The 25,364-nt window shown below is 40.2% G+C and overlaps 2 protein-coding genes across 3 annotated transcripts in view; one reads left to right on the top strand and one right to left on the bottom strand.

The window, feature by feature from the left end:
- The first annotated feature begins 382 nt into the window (after positions 1 to 382).
- On the top strand, positions 383 to 14,089 carry KBTBD2 (kelch repeat and BTB domain containing 2). Of its 2 annotated transcripts, none has more exons than XM_082282783.1 (4): positions 383 to 538; positions 7,471 to 7,999; positions 10,767 to 10,932; positions 11,366 to 14,089. In XM_082282783.1, exons 2-4 carry the CDS (start codon positions 7,830 to 7,832, stop codon positions 12,899 to 12,901), a joined length of 1,872 nt encoding a protein of 623 aa, XP_082138909.1. In that variant the 5' UTR covers positions 383 to 538; positions 7,471 to 7,829; the 3' UTR covers positions 12,902 to 14,089. The 2 variants fall into 2 exon arrangements, with proteins under 2 accessions (XP_082138909.1, XP_082138910.1); XM_082282784.1 differs by lacking the exon at positions 383 to 538 and adding an exon at positions 874 to 936.
- A 5,125-nt stretch (positions 14,090 to 19,214) lies between these two features.
- AVL9 (AVL9 cell migration associated) overlaps positions 19,215 to 25,364 on the bottom strand; it is a 40,596-nt gene continuing 34,446 nt past the window's right edge. Inside the window, exons 15-16 of the mRNA XM_082281617.1 lie at positions 23,626 to 23,714; positions 19,215 to 22,735 (exon numbers count right to left, since the gene is read on the bottom strand). Of these exons, the coding sequence (XP_082137743.1) occupies positions 22,641 to 22,735; positions 23,626 to 23,714 (184 nt within the window). The 3' untranslated portion in view covers positions 19,215 to 22,640. The remainder of the gene's footprint in view (positions 22,736 to 23,625; positions 23,715 to 25,364) is intronic.

The following is a 25,364-nucleotide window of genomic DNA, read 5'->3' as shown; positions in this document are numbered from 1 at the left end:
TGGGAAGTGTTTAAGGGAAGACTGGACGTGGCACTCAGTGCCGCGGTCCGGTTGACAGGGTGGTGTTCGGTCACAGGTCGGGCTCGGTGATGTCGGCGATCTTTCCCCAAGCCGATGGGTTCAGTGCCTCTGTGGGTCGCTCCTCCCAGCAGAGGGCGCGGGGGTCCCGCTCCATGCCGCGGGAGGCGCCGCTGCCGGGGCGCGCGGGCAGGGGGCGCTCGCGGGCGGGAGAAGGAACAGGAAACCGGGGGCGGGCCTGGCCGCCCCCCCGCGCCGCCGCGCCTCGCGCCGAGCATGCGCACACGGGGAGGGCGCGGCGCTCCGTAACGGCGGGCGGGTGAGGAGGAGGAGGGGGAGGAAGAGGTGGGGGGGGCGGCGGTAACAGCAGCAGCGCCTGCGCGCCCGGGAGCTGCCGCCGCCGCCTCCGCAGCCTGGGAGAGAGACCGGATCCGCCGCCGCATCCTCCTCCTCCCCCACCGTTTCCCCCCAGCCGCCCGCGGTCGGGACGGCGAGGCACAAGAGGAAGCGGCGGTCGGAGGTTTGTCCGGAGCGGAGGGGTGGGAGGAGGAAGGATGGCGGTGGTGGCGGCGCTCCCGCGCTCACGTCCCGCCGCGCCGCCGTCGCCGGGCCCTTTCCCGTCCCCGCGGGGGGAGCGGCCGCCCTGAGGGGGCCTCGGTCCCGGGGGGGCCCGCGGGGGCTCTGCGGCAGCGGCTCCCCCCGCCCGGGCGGGCGCGGCTCCCGCCCGCCCCCTCCCGCCGCGGCCGCTCCCGCACGGCGGCCGCGGCCCCGGGCCCGCCGGGCACCGCCGGAGGTGGCAGCGGGGGCCGTCTCCGCGCCCTCGGGCAGCGCCGGCTCCCGGGAGACCCGGGAGGAGCAGGAGAGACTATCGGGATCGTCCCTAAGCCCCGAGTGCGGCGGTGCTGGAGGAGCGGGAAGGTGCTTCCCTTTCTTCTGGGGGAAGCAGGAAAGGGATTAAGGCGGTGAAGGGACGGGACGGCGCACCTGAGCATCGGGGAGAGGGAAGAAATGTGTTTCCTCGCCCCTAGTCCCACATCGCCGCGTCCCGCAGGCGGGAGGGGGCTGCGACCGCGGGGCTGTGATGGGGGATAGGGGGGCAGTGGGGCTGCTCTTGGGCTGAGCAGGTGGGGATGTGTGAAACCTCGGTGTTTGTGTTGGCAGCGCTCGGAGCGACACACACCGTGAAGTCTTGGAGGAGAGCAGCAGTGTAGTGGCATTGCCGTTCCTTGTAGCTGCCCCTGCGTTCCCTCCTGATCTATCTAATTGTGTGCATATATTCACTATGGGTACCTGCAGTGACCGAGGGTGGGCTTCTGTGGTCATATGTGGCTTTGAAGAGTCACATAACTCTTAATAAGCTTTTCTGGACTAAATAAACACATGGTATAGCTTTGAAGTTAGTACATCTGCATACCTAAAATTTTTCCAGCTTTTACCATTATTTCTGCTATGAACGGGATAAATACCTGGTGCTTTTGAAGTAACTTCAATTACGATTTTGAAATGTATTTGTGCTGTACTTAGTATGTGCATTTTTAGAGGTTTTATTGCAAAGCCCCAGCTTGGGCTTTTCTATATTGTGTATATCTACTGTGTGATCATAGTGGGCCTGAAAGGCCGTGTGCTGTTGTGAGCACACCTAGGGCTGAATTTCATTAAGATTATGTATTTAAGAGATTATTAAAATGCACACTCAATGTAGTTCAGTTTCTCAGAAATGTGTCTGGAGGAATAGGTAATTTTTAGTGTTTAATGTCCTCTGATGCATACATCAGGTAGTCTCATGATTTGAGTATAGGTGTCACACCTTTTTCCTAATTGTTTTTGTGTGTTGAGTAGAAAGGGCCCTTTATACTCAAAGATGTGTAAGTGGCATCTCTCAGGAACAGACCAAAGAGGAAGAAAAGATGTTGCTGCTTATTTAGTATTTTCTGACTACATTTTAGACAGATGGTTGTTGTTTTTTTCTTTCCTGAAGCAGGCTTTTTTGTTTTGGTCATGTGATTATGAAACAGATCAGAATTGGTGCAAATCCTAAAATTTCTCTTTCTTAGTTTAGTGACTGTTGTGCTTTGAGAATAAATTTTATATGCATGAGTATGATATCCATTATAAGATTTAACCTTTCAGGAACCAACTTACAATTAATTAAGCCATGTTAATGATTAATTAATTTCTTAATGTAGAAATGTTTGAATTTATAGTTAAGTGTCATATAGTGAATATTTAAGAAAATGACACATACTTTTAAACTGGAATTTAAGTTGTTAAATAAAACAGACTAACTTCATTAATGTACTAGAATTCAGAGAAAAAAAATTGTATATACAGGATATGTGGCTGGATCTTACTGGAGACGTCCATGGCCCACTTTTTTTCAAAGGTTAATTTTCCAACACAGATCAAGTCTTCCCACAAAACAGAAACACCCTTGGGATAGAAACTGCATGTGCTCAGTGTGCAAGTCCAGTTGCCAATTTAAGTTGTTGGTTTATCATGTGCTAATTTTCTTTCTGAGCAGGTATTTCCTTTAGTGTATAACTTCCTTTAGGAGCAGAAAAACAGGAGTGCATTGTGACCAAACATGTTGTTAGCATGGAGTCTGACACTTCTAGTCACTAGCTTCTGTGTAGTTTCAGAAGCTCACCTACCTCAAAGTTGTAACTCACCTCCTAACCATAATACGTATGGAAAATAGTAGTAGTTTCCAAGTGAATAATCATTTTCAATATAAAATTGTAGGACCAAATCTGTCCTTGTTTTTAGTGAAATTTCACATTGTTGCCTTATTAGAATCTCCTTGATGTCCTCAGTTTTCTGGACTACAGTGCTATCAAAGACACCTTTGATGGCTTTAGAAGAGAGGAGAACTTCCAAGTCTGGAACTGCTTCATCAATTACCTATTTCTTTCTCACTGCCAAGGATGCAAATTTGATACATTACTCAAAAATCTAGAGCTTCCAACTCCTTTTTTTTCTTCCTTTCTTTCTTATCTTTGAGATCTATTGGCTAGGAGTGTTAATTTACATAATTGATTCTAATCAGTTTTAGTACTCACATTCCCCCTTGCTATTACCTAGTATGATAAGTTTGAAACTGCTTGGTTTGTAACCCAGAATATCCCTCCTAGTAACCAAGTACTGGTAGTGCCTGAGCTGGATACTGTGTTGCTGGCTGGGAGGATTGCTATCTCCGCACACACCAAGGCTTGTGTAGTTTGGCTTACGGTTTTTCAGGTCTAAATTCTGACCTTTTATTATGTTAAAAATAGTGAATGACTCACTTCTTTAGACGTGTTTTTACTTGTGATTTGTATGAAGCTGCCCTTGGATGGAAACAGGAATTTGATTAAAAGTGCACAGAAGTAGTATTTAAAGTTGGTTTTGGTTTTTTTTGTTTTTTTTTTTTTTTTTTTTTTTTGTTTTGTTTTATTATTAGTTAAAACTAGATTAAATAAATTGAATGTCCAGGGAGATAAGTTTTGGTTGTTTGGTTTTTTTAAATTATTCTTCCAGACATATGGACGATGAAGTGTGTTTTTTAAAGTGTGAATTGTAGTTAATGAAGTTAGAATTCAAGAGGTATTTAGATGGCTGAAGATGCAGATGGGAACCTGTGACACTTTCATAGATCTTTTACGTGCTTCCCAGCATTTTGTGGGAAGTCAGGCATCTAATCTGACAGACTAATTAATGGGATTTTCAGAAGGACTTTTCTGAGTATCAGAATCTCTAAAAAAACCCCAAAACAAAAGATGCCTATATATCTTTTGCCCTTCTTATAATCTGGGGGGAAAAGACTTTTTTTTTAATAAGTCCAGTTGAAGAATAGTATATTTCTTATATCTTTCCCTATCGGATTGGAAATAGTCAGTATACCTATTCCATGTTACACACTGAAGTATAGTGCTAACACTGCTATGTATGTAGTACAGTATATATCTCTGTTTATCAATCTTTGCCTGACCTCAGAAAATAAACACATTCAAGGAAGGCAATTAATAGCCTATCCCATAGCTCATTAACATTTGATGACTAATTTTTTGAATGGTCTCATTCAGATTTGAAGTACATGAACAAGTGTTAACAAGCCACCTCATTAAAATTACTTAAGCAAAAGGGAATAATTACTTAAAAACAAACCCTCTTATCAACATGTTACTTAATGTTGCTCTCCAGCTTGATAGGGAGGTACTTTGGAGCACCCGGTGATTACTTAGTTTCATTTGCAATGTAGCACTCTGTGGCCTTCCAGCAGCTACCTGCCAGTCCTGTTTTGGATAGCTGGCTTCCAAGAAATTACCCAGAACAAAATGGTCACTCCAATGACATCGTTGAAGGGGAAAGTCTCATTCCTATGACTTATATTCAGGGATTATTTTTATTCTATCAGAATTTCAGTTCAGGATATTAAGCTAATTTCAGCCATAGATCTTTTCATCCATGAGAAACTGCTGCATAGTTATTGGGACTACAGCAGTCAGTAGTGCATTTGTAGACATTTTCTCAAGTCCATAATTTTTCATTTATCTCAGATCCAATAACTGTTTGCCAACCAGTGAGAGAGTATGCACAGCACAGTGAGAGAGATGTTGGGTTAGGACTGGGAAGAGCCAAGCCTCTTGCTTTTCTCCTTTGGAAGTACATGGCTTTGGACAAGCTGCTTTTTATTTCAATGCCTCAGTTTTTCAGCCTCTAAAGCAAGGAGAGTGTCTCCTTTAAAATTGTCTTGAACTCTCCAAAGAGGTGTGAGAGAGGTAGGTAATCTTGGATGATTTTCCAGGCACTAAATGATGTTCCTACTACTTACCCTCATGTTTTGAACAGATTAACTTCTCTTGGGCAAATGACAGTATAAGTTATGGCAATTTTGGATCAGAAATTCAGAGATCCTTGATGTATTTATTTCCATTACAAGGGAATGGGATGTGACTCCTGACTTTGTGACAAATACAAAACTTTGTTCTTTAGCAAATGGTTATTGTTGGCAGCAAAACACAGTATGGATGTGGAAAACAGGAATAGTGTACGTAGCATGTTCCTACCATGTGCACTTCCCTGGAGTACACGACAGATGGTTTTCTGTAAACCAAAGACTCCAGCTTTGTAAATGTACGGTTCAAAGGTGATCCACATCACATAAATGTTCTGCAACAGGACTCCTGTCATCTCCTCAATCTTTTCTGCTACTGAGGGTCGTACTCAAATGTTCCAGTTATTTATAGTAATTAATTTCACAGTTTCAACTTGTCTTCTGCTGAACAGGTCTGCTTTTTCAGTTATTGACTGTCAGCAGTTAGCTGCCAAAAATGTCTTTAATCTCACTAGCAGGTGTATATCAATTTTTTCATGGCATCCTTGACTTGTTCTGGTACCTAACGACTGAACCCAGTGCATATTAATTTTCTTCTTTTTCTCCTGTTTCTGAAGAAATATTCTTTACAATTACATCAGAAAAGGAAGTTAGGGTATCAGTGAGTTCTTTTGCTAAAGCTTAGTATTACTGATGCTCTGCCCAAACAGAGCTTAATCCACCGGCTTGTATTGTTCTTGAAACTTTACTCCTAAGCCAGGAAAAACAATGCTGTAGAGAGACTCAGGATACCAGCAGAGCCACAAGCTATTTATTTCTGTGGGCCTAACACACTTAGGAAGTCTGTGTGTCTTTGTAGCCGTTTAAAGTTCAGTGCAAAATCTGTCAGTGGATTGGGTTGCATGGTGAGCTGTTCTCAGAGTACTGGGAGAGTGGGTAGTGGCGCAGAGACAGGATGCACACTAACTTGGTGGAAAGAAGCTGTGACCTGAGGCAGAAGGTCATTGCTTTAGATGGAGCAGTATCTCTATATCCTTGATATATTTATGGTTTAGTGACTTCAGAGGTTACCTGAAACTTGAAGGTCTTCAGTGGAGACTTGTGCTAGTATCTGTTGTTGTAGCACACAGTAGTATCTACTCGTTCCCCCAAGTATCGAAGCCTTTTCTCTTTTCCTTAAAACTGCCTTCACCTCAACAGTGAGCATTGGGTTTGACTTTTTGAACTCTTTTCCAGTTAAACAACCAGGGAAAACTAAGAGTTTGAAATTCCTGTTTGTGTATATTTATCACTGGAAAAGAAAAAGATGAGGGACACTAAATTAGTAGTAATTAAAGTGGCATTAATTAAGCATATCTGTTTCAAGTGAGTGAATGTTGAAAGACAGCTGCTTCTGAATTGTCTTACAGGCAGGGCTGTGTTGAAATAGTAGATCTTCGATGCGGCTGGCAGGTATTTCTACAGCCTTTGTCTTACACTAAATCTTGTATTTTTGTGTGGAATTTAAGGAATGTCATTTCACGCAAGTGTTTCTGCATTCTCTGTTCATCATGAACTGTAGTGATAGTGGTATCTCAGACATAAGACAAACATGTTCTGGTTATTCCTCAGTTTTGGGATGCAGAAGAACAGTCACGATTAAATAAATCTGGAAGCATTTGATAGCTGTGGTACTCTGGTGCCCATTATCATGTTAATTTTACTGTCACAACTATCCCATTCTTAATTAGGTTTTTGTGTTCATGTGGAAGGTGAAATAAAACCTGACCCCATTTTTAAGAGGAGGAGAAATGTCCAAACAAGATAATAGACCTTGGTAGCCACTGTAGGTGTTTTAAGCCCTGCTGTTCCAGCATCCCTTTGCTTCTATTATTTCCTTGTTTTGCTTCTCTCCCATCTGCAGCAGTGAAGCTTACCTAGCTGTATGGAAATTACTCAGAAGGAAAAAAAAGGGAATGTGAAATATTAATAGGTGAAGCCCTTCTGCATGGAGCAGATGAATTTGATAAGTGTTGGAAATATAGACTTTTAGGGGTTTTTTTGGGGGGGGGTGGGGTGGTTTTTTTTTCATTCCTTAGGCTAGTTCTGCTTTATCTCTACTAGAATGCCAAAGGTGAAATAAACAGGCTGATGATGATGTTGAGAGTTTAGTTGGAAAGTGATGGAATGTTGAAATTACTGCATTTATATTTTTAGTGGCCTGGTATTGATAAGCTTTAGGTAGACAAAAACAAAGAAGGAGAAAAAATTGCTGTTTAATATAGAAATGAAAAAAAAGTGGCTATCTTATCAATGGTTGAATGAAATTCACAGGTGTACTCAATGGGAAATCTGGGTAATTCTTTGAGGAGGAATGAAGTCTGAATGTTTTAACTCTCCAGCCTTAGTAGCTGTGTTTACAAAATAAATTATTTTAATTTGTGAGTCCAGGTCATATGAGAATTAATGTACAAACTCCTCTGCTTTTCATTTCTCTTTGATACCTTTGTTGTTTAAATATTTTTCTCAGAAGGGTTTTATTGCAAGTAATGAAGTACTAATTTAGAAATGTTTATTAGAGAATTACTTCTAAGGGGTAACTATGAAAGGTTTTTCAAAATGTGCTAATATGTAAATTAATTTTATTTTCCTGCTTTCAGTCAGTCAAGTGCAGCCCTTGATCACGAGATGTTACCACAAAATCTACCTCAGACTTCACTTTTGCTCATTCATTTGCTGCGTCATAGATCTCAACGGGAGCTCTGCAGACACTCTTGAAAGTCTCTGAACAGATTGGGACATCAAGTCAAAGCATGATGACCTAATAGGAGGTCAAAGTCTCAAACATTGATTCAGCAGTTCAAGATAACACTGCCGTTTTTATCAGTATCACTTCTGAAGGCTACAGACCTCCTGCCATTTCTTTCCTGGCTACTTCAGAAACACTCAGCTGACCTTTTTTTGGTGAAGAGATCTTGACTTTTCTCTCTGGTCCTGGAAATATTAATGGAATACAGTCATGTCTACCCAGGACGAGAGGCAGATAAATACAGAGTATGCTGTATCCTTGCTGGAGCAGTTAAAATTCTTTTATGAACAGCAGTTGCTAACTGACATAGTGTTGATTGTTGAGGGCACTGAATTTCCCTGCCATAAGATGGTTCTTGCAACATGCAGTTCATATTTCAGGTAAGTATTCAAATGCTATAAAATCTGTGGTACCTGGTTTTGAGTGTAATAGTAATTGATTAACAGTGTGTTACAGAGACTTAAAGATCAGTGAAGTAAATAAAAAACCTAAATATCCTTACTTTCCAACACAGAGTAAAATAAAATTTCTAGCATCCTGGGACTTATTCTAGATAGTTATTGTAGTTTATACAGTAAGTGTGGGGGGAAAAAACCCACACTCATGATGGTTCATTTGCTTTAGGGAGTTAATTGAGTCTGAATAATTAGTAAACTTCTTATTCTTCACACTTAATCTTTAAAATACTTAATCTGATTTTATTTCCCAAGGTAGGATAACAAGGGATTACTGAGACTTGGCTACAGGAATTTCATTGTCATGTTTAACTGTAGTTTCTTAGTAGAAGCATCTGCTAAAAGTAGGGATTGCTGTGCAAGTTCATGGCTTTCTTTTCTGTATCATCTGGTTTTCTTTGCTCAGCAAAGCCAGAAACTCTTCCCTTGCTTGAGTGTTGTGGCAATGCAAGAGGAGTTTTTCTGTGTGTGGTTTGGGTTCTTTTTTTTGTTTCATGCCCCCTCCAAGATACGGTTGAAATTTTTAGTTCAGCAGGTCTTGTTTTCCAAATGTCCTGCTTTGGTCTTTTAAAACATTTTTGTTAATAAGATACGTTGAGTGCTACCGCTTTTTGCAAATACCTTTATAGTAAGACCTGGATGATGAGGCACCATGAATTTTCTGCAGTGATTAATCATTTTTTGTTGGCAACATAGTATAATTAATCTGCCTGTCTGGAAGGAATTTTGAAGCTTAAAACTAGTCAGGGTGACAACCATGCATGTTTTACCTTCCTGATGCATTGTGGAGGGATTATAACTTTTCTTTCTTGTTTAATCACAGGAAGGTTTACAAATTTGCTTTTCCTGAGATAGGCTCACTATGCAGAACACATCTGAGATGTTTTCTGTAGTTTGTCTCCTTTCTTGTAGAAAACTGTATAAGGATTAATTTATTACTTTCGCAGAATTTTTTGTCCCTGCTGGGTTGTGTGTTTATTTTTTCATCTCAGATGAATCTGGTCCAATTTTTAGCAACAAGTATTGTGTGATCACTAGATAATAATTTTATTACCATTGGCCCTGTGCAGATGACATAGTTCCAACAATTTGTAAAATAACAGCCACTGGAAATATGGCCAGATTTAATGTGGGTGGTCAATCATAAGGTTGGAAAGCTGTCATGAGTCCACCCAGTGTGCTGCATCAGAATGTGCAGTCAAATCTCTTATTCATATGTGTTTATTTATTATTTATGAAATTATGTTTTGGCACTGGTTAAAAGAAGTATCAAACTTGTGGTTTTGTCATGTTCCGTTTTTCTTCTCTACTTTGGTTTACAAAAAGATGCTCAGCTTCCTAAATTTAGCTTTATTATGAAAAATTGATAGCCCTGAAGGAGGGGGGAGAAAAGCAAAGCATCTTTCAGTGTGATCCAGCCATTGTGTGTGATTGCAGCCAGCTTACCTTCCATCTTTGTGTCTGAAGGATGTGCAGCCCTGCTCTAGCACAGGCTGCTCAGCAGTGTGTGAGCAAGAGCCAGTCTTTCTGTGGAGAGGAGTCTCTGTACCCACCCTCTTGTACCCTCTTGCTTACCTTTAAATCACTGCACAGCAAGTTGATACTCAGTCAGTGATCCATCCTAAAATGCAAGTTGCCCTGAGTTAAGGAGCTTAGAAGAAGACAGAGAAATGAGGATGGGATACTGTCTTTGTATCAGATGCTTTCTGGAATGGCTTTACTTAGGGAGTGTATCTCCATGTCCCCTTCACCTCTGCAGCCATAAGCAGGACTAAAAGGTGCACCCACTGTCCCTTCTAACTTCTCTCATGCCTGGTTTCCTAAGTAAAAAGCCCAAATAAATATAAAGAGCCTTGAACTGAATTTTTAGCACAACCATAAATACCAAACCTGAATCAGTATAAAGCTCTTGAAACCAATGTCCCCTATTTTAAGCAAGTTGACAAGTACATGGCTTATAGTACCAGATTCCAGTTCATTCTTAACTGTGTAACAATTAAAATACCAGAATGGGCAAGAGGTTTGTAAAGCATTAAGGAAACAATAACCATGTTTTAAATTGCCTTTCTAGTCTTTTTCAGGAAGATGTAATGGAAATATTTGCTCTTTTTTTTTTTCCCAGACTACATCTGATAGTTTTTTCTGTTATTGATTTTTGCCCGCATATTTAAAGTTTACTGCATGTTATGATGAATGGTATATAAGAAATAATTCATAGAGTGCTAGTCCGTGCTCCATTTCTTCTCCTCCCAGAGGAGCATCCTTTTTGATATGACTTAGCTCAGTCCATGACATAAATCTGCTTTTGTCTTAGAATCTAAAATCTAGCTCTGTGTGTTTCAATGGTATTTTCTGGAGGATGTTTCTTCCCTCTTACCACCTATCATAGAAAAAGATTTAAATTGCATCATTAAAGCTCCAAAATCATTAGAGCCCTCTGCTGATTAACACAGAAGAGCTTGCAAGAATATAAAGAATTTCTGCAGAAGGCACTGATGGTACTTTTGTTCTGTTCAAATGTTTTATCTTAAATAGCAAATGTTAGCCTAAGGTAAATACTAAACACCTGTAAACAGGCCAGCAAAAGGACTGTTCACCTTTAGGAGTGTAATCACCAAAGGCTTACAGGTGACTGTTTAAGATTACTTTACTCACTGCTGATCCTTGTCTTAATATGTGTGTTTCTCCTCAGAGCAATGTTCATGAGCGGGCTGAGCGAGAGCAAACAAACACATGTACACCTGAGGAATGTGGATGCAGCCACTCTGCAGATCATCATCACTTATGCATACACGGGTAACCTGGCAATAAGTGACAGCACAGTGGAGCAGCTCTACGAAACTGCCTGCTTCTTACAGGTAGGAATGTTTAGAGGATGAAATAACAGCTTCTAATCTCTGAACTGTTTTATTCTTTACCTTTTTAAAAGACCTTTCCTCTTTAGTCACTTCAACATACTTTTGTTCAGTTCACTCAGTATAGACAGCAGTTGCTTGCCAAATTTGCTTCATGTAGCCATCCCTCCTTGCATGACAGTCACTTTGGAAGGTTGGAAGAAAACCAGTGCACTTCTAACATTTAGAAAATTAGTTTTGCCAGCAGACATAATCACGCTGTGTACTTCATCTGTATGAAGCAGTTGAGTGAGTCACTGCTGTATTTTTGTGTATGTGTAGTATTCCAGGCCTGAACTGTGTTGTTCAACACCAGATGCAGGTACTTTTATGTGCTGGTGCTACATGAAAGCATAGATTGTATGTGTAATACTTCGTGTTTTTCTTTGCATTACAGGTAGATGATGTGTTACAACGATGTAGAGAATACTTAATCAAAAAAATTAATGCAGAAAATTGTGTGCGTCTATTAAGTTTTGCTGATCTCTTCAGCTGTGAAGAGTTAAAACAGAGTGCTAAAAGAATGGTGGAGCACAAGTTCACAGCTGTGTACCACCAGGAGGCTTTCATGCAACTGTCACATGATCTACTGATAGATATTTTAAGCAGTGACAATTTAAATGTGGAAAAGGAGGAGACAGTGCGTGAGGCTGCTATGTTATGGCTGGAGTACAACACGGAATCACGCTCGCAGTATTTGTCCTCTGTTCTCAGCCAAATCCGGATCGATGCACTTTCAGAAGTAACACAGAGAGCCTGGTTTCAAGGCTTGCCACCTAATGATAAATCAGTGGTGGTGCAAGGACTGTACAAATCGATGCCCAAATTTTTCAAGCCCAGACTTGGCATGACAAAAGAGGAGATGATGATATTCATTGAAGCTGCTGCTGAAAACCCTGGTAGTCTTTACTCTTCTGTCTGTTACAGCCCACAGGCAGAGAAAGTTTACAAACTCTGCAACCCTCCTGCTGACTTGCATAAGGTTGGGACGCTTGTAACTCCCGATAATGACATCTATATAGCAGGTGGGCAGGTTCCTCTGAAGAACACAAAAACCAATCACAGTAAAAGCAGCAAACTCCAGGCTGCCTTCAGAACTGTGAATTGCTTTTACTGGTTTGATGCGCAGCAGAACACTTGGTTCCCCAAGACGCCGATGCTCTTTGTGCGCATCAAGCCGTCCCTGGTGTGCTGTGAAGGATACATCTATGCAATCGGGGGAGACAGCGTTGGCGGGGAGCTCAACAGGAGGACTGTGGAGAGGTACGACACCGAGAAGGATGAGTGGACCATGGTCAGCCCCCTGCCCTGCGCTTGGCAGTGGAGCACGGCCGTGGCGGTTCACAACTGCATCTACGTCATGGCACACAACCTGATGTACTGCTACTTCCCCCGCTCAGACGCCTGGGTGGAGATGGCGATGCGACAAACAAGCAGATGTTTTGCTTCAGCTGCTGCTTTTGGCGATAAGATATTCTATATTGGAGGACTGCACATTGCCAGCAATTCTGGTATAAGGCTCCCCAGCAGTACTGTGGATGGCTCTTCTGTAACAGTGGAGATCTACGACGTGAATAAAAACGAATGGAGGATGGCAGCCAATATCCCTGCCAAGCGCTATTCCGACCCGTGCGTTAGGGCCGTTGTCATCTCCAATTCCTTATGTGTCTTTATACGGGAGACCCACATGAATGAGAGAGCCAAGTATGCCACCTATCAGTATGACCTGGAACTTGACCGCTGGTTCCTGAGGCAGCACATATCAGAACGTGTGCTGTGGGACTTAGGGAAAGACTTCCGGTGCACTGTAGGAAAGCTGTATCCATCTTGCCTTGAAGAGTCCCCGTGGAAACCTCCAACGTATCTCTTCTCACCAGATGGAGCTGATGAATTTGAGCTGGATGGGGAGATGGTTACTTTACCACCTGTATAGCTCCCAAATTAGACTGCACAACTGAGTCTGTGCTCAGTTATAAAATGATAAAAGAAATAAATGGCTGTGAAAGAACAGGTCTGGGGATGGAAATCTCAGAGCTGTCTTTCATGAGTTGTATTTTTATGCCCTACCTAACACTTGCCGCCATTCAGTATGAATTAGTGAAATGAGCAGATACGCTTCCATAATCTCAAATACTATTATCTGATAATTGAGAAAAATATATGTATATCATGAGCTTAAGCATCTGACTTGTCTAAAGAATTAATTCTAGTTCTATAAAGTCTCAGTTCAGGAAAATTAGCTTCAGAAAAAAAGTAGTTATTGTTTCTAGGATGATGTCACAACTCTTTTCAAAGTATCTTCCAGTTACATTTTAACTACTTCTGGATATTCTACTTAAGTGCTAGTTACATAATTGTCAGTGTGGCCTAATTAAAGAACTGTGCTGCACTTACTAAATACTAATATCTATGTTGGTATAGTAATGCCATTAAAAGAAAAAGAAACAAATCCCATGGATCTACCTGTGGTAGGAAGGGTAGATCTTCCGTTGTATGGTAACATGCTGGGCAAAATGACTGCAGGTTCAGTCAAGCTGTATGATGAGGTGCATGTATTCTATTTTCACTAACTTATACCTGTCTATTTAGAATACAGGTCTTCCAAGCAGCTGGTAGATTACCAGGTGTGGACTTAAGTTGCTGGGCTTGCAATAGGATTTGCCAGCCCTCATAGTGCGGGTCTATGTGGGGCTTTAATCAGTAAATGCCTCCACATTCTGTATTACAGTAACATTGGCTCATGTATATTACTTCCTGCTGCTGATGTATTTTTCCATTGTAAAACAAAGTTTTAGTGTGGATTAACCAGGTCTTTATTTTCTGTTAATTTAATAACAAGCATTACTGTAGTGTGATTGTGTATAGATATCCCTTAGCTGTCAGGTTTTTTACTTTGGGGGGGGAAGCAAACTTCAGGAATATCCTGTGCTGTGTGTGCAGGAGAGCAGATGCCTAGTGCTGCTCTGGCATTAATCCCAGGAACCACTAGCAGTAGCGGGGTGCCGCCAACCTAACATGAACACAGGTGCTTCATGACAAACCTTACTAGCATGTTCAGCTGCATCATGTTCTGGCACTGTATTTTGAATGACATTAATTTATTAAAAAAGACTGAATCCAACTGCCTGAGTGTGCTTTTTGGTTGAAATAGAGCTATGCCACCCTCCCACTACATGCACACTTGTAGCAAGTAGCTTATTGAAGGCAGCTAGAAATAGTTAAGCTGAAAAAAGCTTGGAGACGAGTATGTTAAGTTGACTGTGCTCACTACTACTCAGCAAAAGCTGGAAATTAGCTATTGAAGTCAAACTGAGGATTACATAGGACTGGAAGCCCCTGCTACCATTTTTGTAAATCAGCACTTCTGCACTCATGGCACCAATTCTGCCCTACTGAAAGCGAAGAACAGCAGGCATTAAGGAGGAATGCTTTCTGTAATTTCAGAAGATAGCAGACCTACTTTCAGTCTTCAAGAGCAAATTTATTTACTCCATTGTCCAGACTGTTGCTGGCTTTTCCTTAATTGTTTCTTAGTGCAGTAAACACAGCTGCAGCCTTCAATGAAGACAACACCTATATATTGTTTGGGCTAGGTCCCAAGGGGCTTTACAAAGTTTTGTCTTGTACAATTATTAAAGGTTTTGACTAGAAAAGGGACTTTAGATAAGAAAGCTCCCTTATATGAAACTGTTTCGGATGCTTTGGCATTTTGTGCCATGTGAGGATTTATGGGACTCAGAGTAACAAGGGCAAGCTACCAATTTTTTTTTTAATGAAGGTGACATACCATGTTTGCATTTACCATTACATAAACTTTTTTTTTAACACCCACATTTTTTTAGGTAAGAGGTGTGTGGTGACTCAGGAGCTCCTGCTGATAGGTCTGTTTATACTGCTTTCATGTTGCAAGCCTGTGCAAGGGAGCATACATATAAATAAATACTCCTTTATAACGCAGTTTGGAATATCACATACCTCAGGCAAAAACATGAGCTGTATCCAAGTAACTCAGCCTGGATTGGCTGCTCAGTTCTATGGCTGGTTCTCACTTCACTCTACTGTTACCAGGCTCCATTAGGCTTTAGGAAAGGCTTTGGTGTTTTAAGTGCAGGTGATCTATAGCTAATGAAGGAACAGAGTGGGCTCATTCTGTTACTGAGAACTTTCGACTTGAGTTTAAAATCTTATGTGTAGTTTCTTACAGAAGGAAAAACAAACAAACAAAAAGGGGTGAATTTGAATAGAAAATAAGAATTACTAAATAGGAAATACTAAATTGCAGTGGCTCTAAGTCACAGTTGCCTCACAGAACCTAGAAGAACTTGATTTTATCCATTTAGGAGCATCTTTTGAAATACAGACAGTCTATGTGACTTCCTGCTCATCTACATTTTTAATTTTTTTTTCTGTATGTTACCTGTATGTTTTGTATTTTATGTGGCCCAAGATTATATAGCACCTTATTTAAAATATATTTGCTATTAATAATAAGGCATTTAAAGACAAGACTAGTCAAGTGGTGAACAGTTCTCCAGTGACTGCTAAAGACATACTTAGTTTACTTACACAACTAGTTGCTGAGCCACTATTCATCCCCAAAGGAAAAGAGCTGGTAAATGCTATTCTCCAGTCTAAATTCTTTCCTTGCATAATTCAAGAAGGAAACTGTGCAGGCAAAGCCTTGTCATCTGCCTGGAAGTGGTCACTAGTGGTAGAATTAGAGAAAGACTTTTGCAGGAACAAAGACAACAGCTGAAAAAAATGCAGTTCTCATTTCATAAATAGAGCAAATATGATTAAAGCTTTCATGGAGATCTGACTAGTGTCTTACTACAAAGCTTCAGCCTAATCTTAGCCTATTGAGCCTGTACTTGGCTTTGAAGTACATTTACATACGAGTTTCAATGAATCAACTCGGGTCCTCAAGCTCTGCTACATTTGCAATAAAGTTTACCTCTTTTCTGGTAAAGCTAATTTAAGTCAGTCCTGCAGAGTTTCAGTTTCCCTTACCTAAAGTAATAAAAAAAATGATCTGGCCTCTGCTAATTTTTAATGCATTCAATCATTTTTTGCCGTTGTTTAAATACATACATAATTGCAAGTTTAATTTTTGTTGTAAACGATCAGACCTGGGACAGTGAATTGTGCCAAGATTTACAGAGAACAGGATCAGACAGATAGTTAAGTTTGGGGGCAAAATAATTTGATAACATTCTAAATGTTATTTTTAAGATTTAAGGCACTACCATTTTTCACAGTATTTATTTCACTTCTCAATGCCTCTGTTAAGATGCACAAGCACCTGCCACACTGCAGTACAGCTAAGGGACACCCAAGGACAAACCTGCAGACCACTGAACTTATTAGCCAGACTAGTGTTTTTCCTCCTTTGTTTCCCATTTCCAGCTACGTTCAAGTTGCTTTCTGGCTTTGGCTCTGGATCCCTACATGAAAGGAGCTATAAATGAGGCAGGCTCACTCTTAAAACCAGTTTCTTTCCACTTCATGCTTAACATTAGCCACACAAAATTGTGTTTAGTTCCACTTTCAGAAGTATTTAAAACACCTCCTCCCTACAACATTTCTCATGAGTACAGTTCAGCAAGGCAGAGTTCTTACAGAGCCTATAAACCCAGAGGAGGAGTATCAGCAGACTCCACAAAATGCAGGGATGGCTCCTGATGCCAGGAGCCAGCCTATATGGCATCTGCACATCTTCACACACCTCCCAGGTTCCAGTATGGAAGAGGTCAGTGAACAGCCTGAACCAGGAGGTTAGAGCAAGACCTGGGTCAGTACTGAGGCACAGAGCCTTTGACATGGAAGAAGGAAGAGGCATGAAGGTGAAAGAGAAGTATCTGTGTGTGAGCTTTTCTGCCCAGCTCCTGTAAACCACACAGCTCTTCTGGGGCCTGGTCTAACTTGTGACACCAGGCACCCTGTTTCAGCAAAGGAAGAGTTTAGGCATTGTACACATGCCACTACTGAAGTGCTGAAGTTTGGGCACCTGGAGCATTATCTGACTTCATCTCCTCAACCAGGGAACTGCGCTGGATACACACGGACCCTCTACTGCATTAATAGGACCAAAGAGCCAGTGAACAGGGCAATAAAATAAACTAACAATAAAAGGCAGTGATGTCATGTAGACCTTACAGGCTATTCCGGTCCTGTGCTAAACATCAAGATAAATCTCAATGCTGAGATTTTATTTGGAAAGCCCAAGAAGCACAGCTAGCTAATTTAATGCTGAACACATGTTTTTTCTGAAGAGAAAAAACCACGAAACAATTTCCAAAATTTAAGAGCTGACATATGCTTCAGCCAGCTCTTTGGCACATGGCAAAATCCATATACACACAAATTATTCACAGCGCCAAAGCCAGTAACCACAGGTCGTATTAGGCAGTATGTTAAGCTCAGTGTTATTTTTTGCCACTTTCTGGTATGCCTGGACTTGTAAATTCTCCACTGTGTTTCTGTGTGCATTTCTTCAGAGATGAGAAATCAACTGAGTTCCTTTCTCCAGTATTTCCCATCTATTTCATACAGTATGCAAGTGATGTGAATTCCCATATTATTTTTAAGACAAGATGATAGCTGTACATCTGCCTTCACTTCAAATACCTGTTCTTCCTTTAATCTAAACATTCTTGCTTGATTATTCTCCAGAAAGCAGTGCCACATTATTGGTGATCTGGATTCACCTACAAAATCTGCTTTTCTTGTTTGTTCTCTGCTACTATTAAAGCCAACAGTAACTGTGCTTTCATCAATATTAGTCAATAAATTCAGGTGGAGAATCAAAAAAAAACCCCTTACTTTATTAGTTGATTTTGAGGTATTATTACAAGAGGAGCAATGTATGGATTAAACAATTTTGACTCAAGACAGCTAGACTTCCAAGTTCCATCCCAACTGAGATTAAGTCACCTGTGTACAGATGCACACATGTTATGCACACATGATGTCATTTTACAGGGAATAAGGTAATCTGAGTAAGGGTCACTATTTAACTGACAGAAGAGATCCATCTCCATATTTTTTAATGAATCCAAACACTGCTTCTGATGGTTGTTAAGGAATGGGGTCAAGACCAGAAACATCACACAAGTAAAGCTCTGTGCCTGCTTTTTAAGTCAGTCCCTTCTCTAATACAGCATTAAAGACTCAGAACATCATGAAGCAATTTGTCATACATCTTTAATCATAACACAATCTCCCTTTAATGAATACTCTCCATGTTGCCCTTTTTAATGAAAACCAAACACCTGCAAGAAAGTGGAATTGCAGTGCATAAAAAACACAACGTAAATTTATCTTTCAGTGTCTTTGCACAACTACTTGCACACAGTTGGAAAAACCTTAACAAATTTTAGGGAATTGCAACCATTCTCTAGACATAACCTTTGTCTAATTTACATCTAAATCTTACCCAAGGCAGTTGGTTTCCTCCTTCTGGAAGCACCCATTTACCAAATTGTTCTCAGACAGGTACAGTGACAGCTGCAGTAGAAGTTCTGAAGTTTTAAAACAGCTCACTATGGCAGAGAACTGGATGTGCAGCAATTAATTTACACAGCATCTTGATTTTGACCAGATGTCACAATCCACAGAAATTACAAGTTACTTTGAAGCTAAATCTACACCAGAATTTTAGTTATACTTGAAATTCTTATCGATGCAAGAGAGGTCTGTGACCTCCTGAGGACTTCAATCAATTCACAACAAGCAGCACCCCACAGACAATAAAAAGTCTCACTAGAGGATCCTCTTGTCATAAATTTGCAAAAAGCAGCATCCATAACCAGTTTAAATGGAAGACAAATTTCAAAAAGACTGCCAGTGAATTACAAGCAGCTACCAATATCAAAACCAGATGCCTGCAAATGTCTTCTGGTGGAATTAATTTATTAAAATAATACAGCTTTTTGAGCAGACAGAACTTTTAACAGGCTGGATGTATTTTATTTTTCAAGCAGCACAAGAAAAATCAAATACATTACTTTTATGTTCAATTATCAAGCAATAGTTTCTATGTTTAAAAACTGCATTCACACCTTCACTTCTACAATTAAATACTGCCACATTAGTTTCTTTGCTTAGTAATAATTTGTATGGAAATCAGAAGCTCATTTATGCAAAATATTATATTTAATTACAAAGGTGCTTAAAACAGAAGTACAAAGTCAAACAAGTGCAATGTACCAGAACACTGACCTAAAAATTCTAATTAAATTGTGACATTTGAGGAAACTGATGTGAGGAATTAAGGTTATGACATGAAAATGACTGATGAAAGATGCTGAACACGTCAGTCAAATGAAATATAAGGTCAGCAATACTTAAGTCTTGTGGGGTTTTGGGGACTTACATCTCATATCTCTGCTCAACAGGCAGCTCCTCAAATGCTGGCTCATATGAAAAGCTGAGGTTGATGCCTATGATGACAGAAAGTTGAGAGGTGTGCTATTGTGTTACCTGTAAGTCAGTGTGTGCTGCATGTTGACAGCCAGAAATACCTTTGCAACATCAAATCACGACAGAGCTGTAACAATACCTTCACAGCTGACTGATTAGAGGGACTGTCACCAATTCACTTAGGACCCATTGTTTCTTATGGTGCAGAAATGGATGTCAGGGCTTTTGAAATGGAAGTCGACTGCCTAAATCTTTCTGAATAATTAATAATGCCTGCACTGGAAATTTTAAAACAGAGGAGAGGAAAATAACTTGAATTTGCATTGGATTTAACTAAAGAGGTTACAAGCATTAAATTAAGAAGAGAACTACATGAGCTTAGATGAACCTCAGTGGCTGCATGCCTTCCTACAACCCAAAAGTAAGCTTAAGCAAATGTTGGAGAGCAAACGTAGATGTTAATGAAGACAACTAATTATGAAGATCCCTTCATCTCCACCCACTCTGCGTGAGTCTTAATCACTGTTTAAATCTGAGTTTAAATCTGAGTCCAACTTGCTAGCAGGGTACCAGTTCTTAAAAAGACTAAAGAGTAATATAAGTTTTTTATTCTGTCATTTGTAAAGAAAGGAAAATACTCTTAATCAGGTTGTATGTTTGGTTCCACAACAGAGACAGCTGGGACAGTGAGAAAAAGGCTGCAGAGAAAGATCTGTCTGGTCTTTTCTTGGCCATAAGAGAAAAATTGTGGAGTATCACAACAGAGTCACTGTACAAAGCAACAAGCAGCTGATGAGGGCACCTTGTTCTGTCTTTCCTCAGATTAATCCACCAGAAAACAAACAAACAAACAAAGGTCAGCTTTCTAAAACCCCTAGGCCAGTGAGGGGATCTGTGGTAATAAGGGGAATGCCGAGAGCTAACAAATTTGCCATATAAATTTGGAGCATCTGAGAATTCAACAGAGAAACCTCAGTTTAGGAGGTGACAAAGGATATTGAAAAGGGATCCTTGAAGGTCCTGCTTCTACAGCTTGTACACATAAATACCAACCACTTGCCTGGCTTCTAGAACTCACCATTGTGAGCTCCTAAGCCTAAATCTACCTAGGTATGCCTTAAGTTGCTGAAGTTAGTTTTATAGGTACTTAAATCCCTTATGGACCTTTCTTCAGTCTTCATTACAACATGGACCCTGACCACTTAAATCCCAAACAGCAGATAATACGTTAGTCATTTCACAAAAGCAAGTGATTATTTTGGGTTATTTTCTTATCTGCATGCTGAATCAAACAGCTCTAGACACACCATGAATAAACAGCTCTAGTCTTACTTCACTGCATATAAAGTAATACCTAGTCTTTGAAAAGATATAAATGTCTATTACAGAGTTGTGGAATAAAACAGAAAAGAGCATCAGAAGTTTTAGGAGATATACAAAGACACAGAGACCAGGAGCAATAGCTGCAGTTTGATAGACACATCTTACTTGTGTGTCAGAAGCAATAAATTAGTAGAGCTTTAGGGGCCTTTCTGCCCTTCTCAAATCAAACTATTCAAACTAGCTGTTTACTTTCAGGTTTTCCACAGTCATTCTATCTAGTCTGTCCTGGAAAAAAAATTAAAAGAAGGCTTTAAACCAGATCCCATGTTTTCAAATCACTGAAGCAAAAAAACTGACAACCGAGTTGCTGGACAGTGACAATGTGATGCAAGTGTGGCTTTTCTATTAGCTTTACAAATGCACAGAAGGAATTAAAACACAATTTCTTAAAAACATTCAAGCCTTCTTGTTTATCTCTTGTACAGCTGCTCCATTTTATTTGAGGAACAGGAAAAATAACCATGACTACAAATCTTGGCCCCAGAAAAGAACACGGCAAAATGCTGACAGATACTGATGAGGCAATAAACTAAGAGCCTTTTGATACACAAAAGTTGGAACACTTGATAATGTAATGTAGAAAATGTTAAGAGCAACATGTGGGGATGTCAGAAGGCATAGAGAGGCACACACATTGCAAGAAAACAGGAAATAATCTCCCTTGGAACCAAGAAATGTGGGAAGTGCAATATGCTTGCATACAGAAGACACCACATGCATGGTACGTTGGAAATACAGCATTATGCCACATCTTTTCAAATAAACTAGTATATTTCTTCACACAAGGATATGAACTGAGCTGTTCTAGTTTCTCTCAATTCTAGTGTTACTTTCCTTATGAAGAAAGCAATTATTCAAACAGCACATTCCCTGAGTCGACACAGAAAATCCACATAGCTGATTTTCATTTGGAAGAGTCCTCATAACTTTACTGGGGAAAAAAAGCCCCAAAACACGCGGAGTTTGCTACTGTGCTAGTTTGGGGTGGGTTTAGTACTTCATATTCATATGTATGCAACTACATCAATGTTGTAATTACATCCTAATAGAGCAAGACCTCACAAAACTGTCTGTGATCCAATCCCAATTTGGGAGAAATGCTTTGTAATACTTTCCCTGAAGAGATCTCTCCAACCGGAATCCCATTCACATCCCAGGGGAAAAACTCAGCTAAAATATATGTAAAAATATGAAGGTCTACTGCATGACTTGAAAAAAACTACTGATTTTGCAACTGGCACACAGATTTGGAAACACTAGAGATCTAGAGACAGATTAATTCAAACAACTCTACATGGATACAGAGGATAGAGGAAAAAAAACCCCTTGTCAGCCAGAGTCTTACTCTACACCTTGTTGATTTTAATTTGCAGGTAAAAGCATGAAAGTTCCACCCTTTAAGGGTTGCAGAGATTCTCTCAAATCCAGCCTAAAAGAGGAATTATTATTATTTATATTCTGCTTATTTCTAACAATAATTCACAAACATTTGGCTATCTGGATTGAAAAATAGAACTACTTTACATAAATATCTTCAACATCCAAGAAAATGTACAAATCTAAAGTCAAACACATTTGGCTTGCAACAAGCCCTGTTTGCTAATGTCTTTATAAAGGCTCAGTTTTAAAGAGTAGTCATTTTAAATATAACCAATATACTGCAAATGCCATCCCACTGTATGGTGACACCATTCTTCTATACTTCTAGGGAAAGTGAATAATGACATTCCACATCTGCTTGCAAGCAACATATACCTTATTTTGGTCCTGGGTAGTTAATCTCCCCTCCTACATTTTGGAGTGGTATTTTTACAGCTCAGAGAAAGATTGCACCTGAAATAGCCAGCAGCATTCTGCCAAAGCAGCATTTAGTCCCCAAGGCTTTGGGTTGACTGTGTGAAAGTGGAGAACCAGGATGACATAGCTGATTTTGCACTTGTGAAGGCTCCTCCAACAGACTGACCTGCAATACAAAACAAAGATCAGTAGTGAAGTGTTATCTTTACTGAGTTGCTACAAGAAAATATTTTTTTTTTAATTTAAAAATTACTCAATTAGTTGTCCAATTTGGGATTTAAAATCCAATTCCAGAGTCTGTGCCAGAAAATATTCAAATAACTTGAACACTACTTGAGTAGCTACTGAGCTACTCGAGTAGCTACTTGAGTAGCTCAGCAGAAACGGCCTATGTTGTCCTTTGGCTGGGAAGGCTTGGTAGACTTTGGGCTGAAAGGCACTCCTGGCCAGAGTGCACCACAGCAAAAAGAAAAGACAGACTCCAACGGAATAAAAGAGAAAGTTAAACAATTTTTGGCACAGCTACTGCCAAACAACTATCAGACCCTTAAACAAGTGAACTCCCATTATCTCACACTGCAAGATGACACTGTGATGATGGCCCTGTTCAAGTGAAACAAGTGATTTCCAGAAAATTACAGACTGCTTCAAAATCTGCAGAAACTGACACAAGGACTTTTTCTGATCTCAACCAGCTTTGTATAGTTTCAGTCAAAGTGATATCAAAGTTGAGAATAACTCAATGCAGATGGTGGTATGGTCAAAGTATTTACCAAATTACATGGGATCTCTTACCTGAACATCTCTCTTCCCATATTTATCTCCAGGCCACACTGGAAAAGGAATGTACACTAATTTCTTTGTCTAGCTGCTTCTCTTTCCACTATTACACAATATATGGGGCCTCGATCAGCAGCTTTAGCCTTCAAAATGTTGCTCTGATTTGTGCATGTTATAAAGTACACTTGGACAAAACCAAAATGCAACTGAGAAATGGGATGCTTCTCCAAAAAGGATCTGGCTTAGATGTAAACTGATTTTAAATAGACTTCTTACCTACAGCTTTTCCCGTTTGTACCACATTCCGGCTGGTAGAAACCATCACATTTCCAATCTTCTTTCCACGTTCACTGTTTTGCACTGAGCTAAAAAAGAGAGAGATACTGAAGACTGTTAGGTGACTGACTTCTTATTACTCCCAGGTGTAAATAAACTAGTTAAAGTAAGTGTCATTACACACAGATTTACAGAGCATACATATATATAGTTCACGTATATGGTCAAGCCCAATTCCTGCACTCATCCACAGAGATCAGTTAGGCAAGCTTCTCAGAGGATGAAAAGATGCTGCCAGCAGGACAGGAAATCAAAACACCCAACGGTTCATTCTTATACAGCACACTTCAAACCTTTCACAGACTCTATCGGGTTGGAAAAGACCTTTGAGATCGAGTCCGACCCATGGCTGAACACCACCTTGCCAATCAAACCATGGCACTAAGCACCGTGTCCAGTCATTCCTTAAACACCTCCAGGGATGGGGACTCTACCACCTCCCTGGGTAGCCCATTCCAATACTCAGTCAATCTCTCCTAAACGTTTACCAAAATGCATTTATGATCTGAATTACAAAGTCAGATTTGCAGTGGTTTTGGGAATTCTTAGCTCCAATACATAACCTTTAAACAGAACAGTAAGTGTAACTGATCAGTCCTTTTTTTTCTAAATAGAGTTTTCTTTGTGTCTTTGTCTCTAAGATTAACTTTTTGATCAAGGACAGTTTACATTCATGCTTTTGTTAAAGAAATGCAAGAAAATGACAGACACTATCATCATTTGGAAAGAAAAGCACAAAAGCAATCAGTTCTACTGCAAAAGTACAATCACTTGAAAATAATCTCATTTAGTTTTAAATTGTAACTTTCAAGTCCACATTTCAGGCTTTGCAAACTCATTAATGTGAAACTCAACATCAGGCCACATTCTTTTCCCACTTCCAAAAATCTTCAATGTAGATGGAAAAAGCAGAAAGAACAGAATACACCAAAACCAAGTTTAGGCTCAGTTTGCAAAGGCAAGTAATTTTGATGAGGATCTGGTACCAAAGTCCCACCTGCAGAATAAAGTCACCGTTGCAAAAATACTTATTATTTGAAGCACACTAAGAACTACTGGTCCTTTTACATTGATCTCACACTACCCAGAAGAATTAGTAACTCTCCTTTCACACAAGGGGACAAAAACAGGGCAACATTACAGATACCTCCAGAGCTTTCAAATTAAGTCTTTGTAGAAAGATCATCCATTAATAAGAGAGAGAAGAGAGACTGTTGTTTTATGGTCAGCACAGCTAAGTGAGAAAAGAATCCTTTTTGCCTGGTGCTTAAACCCCAGGCTGAATTCTGGCTTCAGTTAGAGCTGAACAGCTACGGAAAAAACAAGCACCACTGAATTTTAGGCTGGAATTCTAAAGGCAGCAGTTGAGATCAACTCACAGTTCAGCTGAGTCTGGGTCAATAAGAAACTACAAAAAACTCATTGTAACTTGTAAATTGAAGGAACTGAACCACATCTCAGTATGCATACAGTGAACTTTGAGTTTTAGAACAATGCTGTACTAGCAGTGTTAAAAAACAGCTAATTAGAAAGAAAAAAAAAGTTGTTGTCTCCTAATAGTGAGATCTAACGTCAAATCACTGACAGAAGTTTTAACAGCTTTAGCTGACAAATTAAAAATACACGTACAAAAGCCTTATAATTGCAATGCAAAAAAATCAAGGCTCTATTATGTAAGG

The sequence above is a fragment of the Coloeus monedula genome (assembly GCF_965178545.1).
Source record: "Coloeus monedula genome assembly, chromosome: 1".
Taxonomy (NCBI): Eukaryota; Metazoa; Chordata; class Aves; order Passeriformes; family Corvidae; genus Coloeus; species Coloeus monedula.
This window is presented reverse-complemented; position numbering and strand designations above follow the sequence as displayed.

Bases quoted from the DNA above. Each gene is read 5' to 3' on its own strand.
- KBTBD2 (XM_082282783.1), top strand. From the start codon at position 7,830: ATGTCTACCCAGGACGAGAGGCAGATAAATACAGAGTATGCTGTATCC. The intron at 8,000-10,766 runs GTAAGTATTCAA...GTTTCTCCTCAG, and splicing joins ACATGCAGTTCATATTTCAG to AGCAATGTTCATGAGCGGGC. The intron at 10,933-11,365 runs GTAGGAATGTTT...TTTGCATTACAG, and splicing joins AAACTGCCTGCTTCTTACAG to GTAGATGATGTGTTACAACG.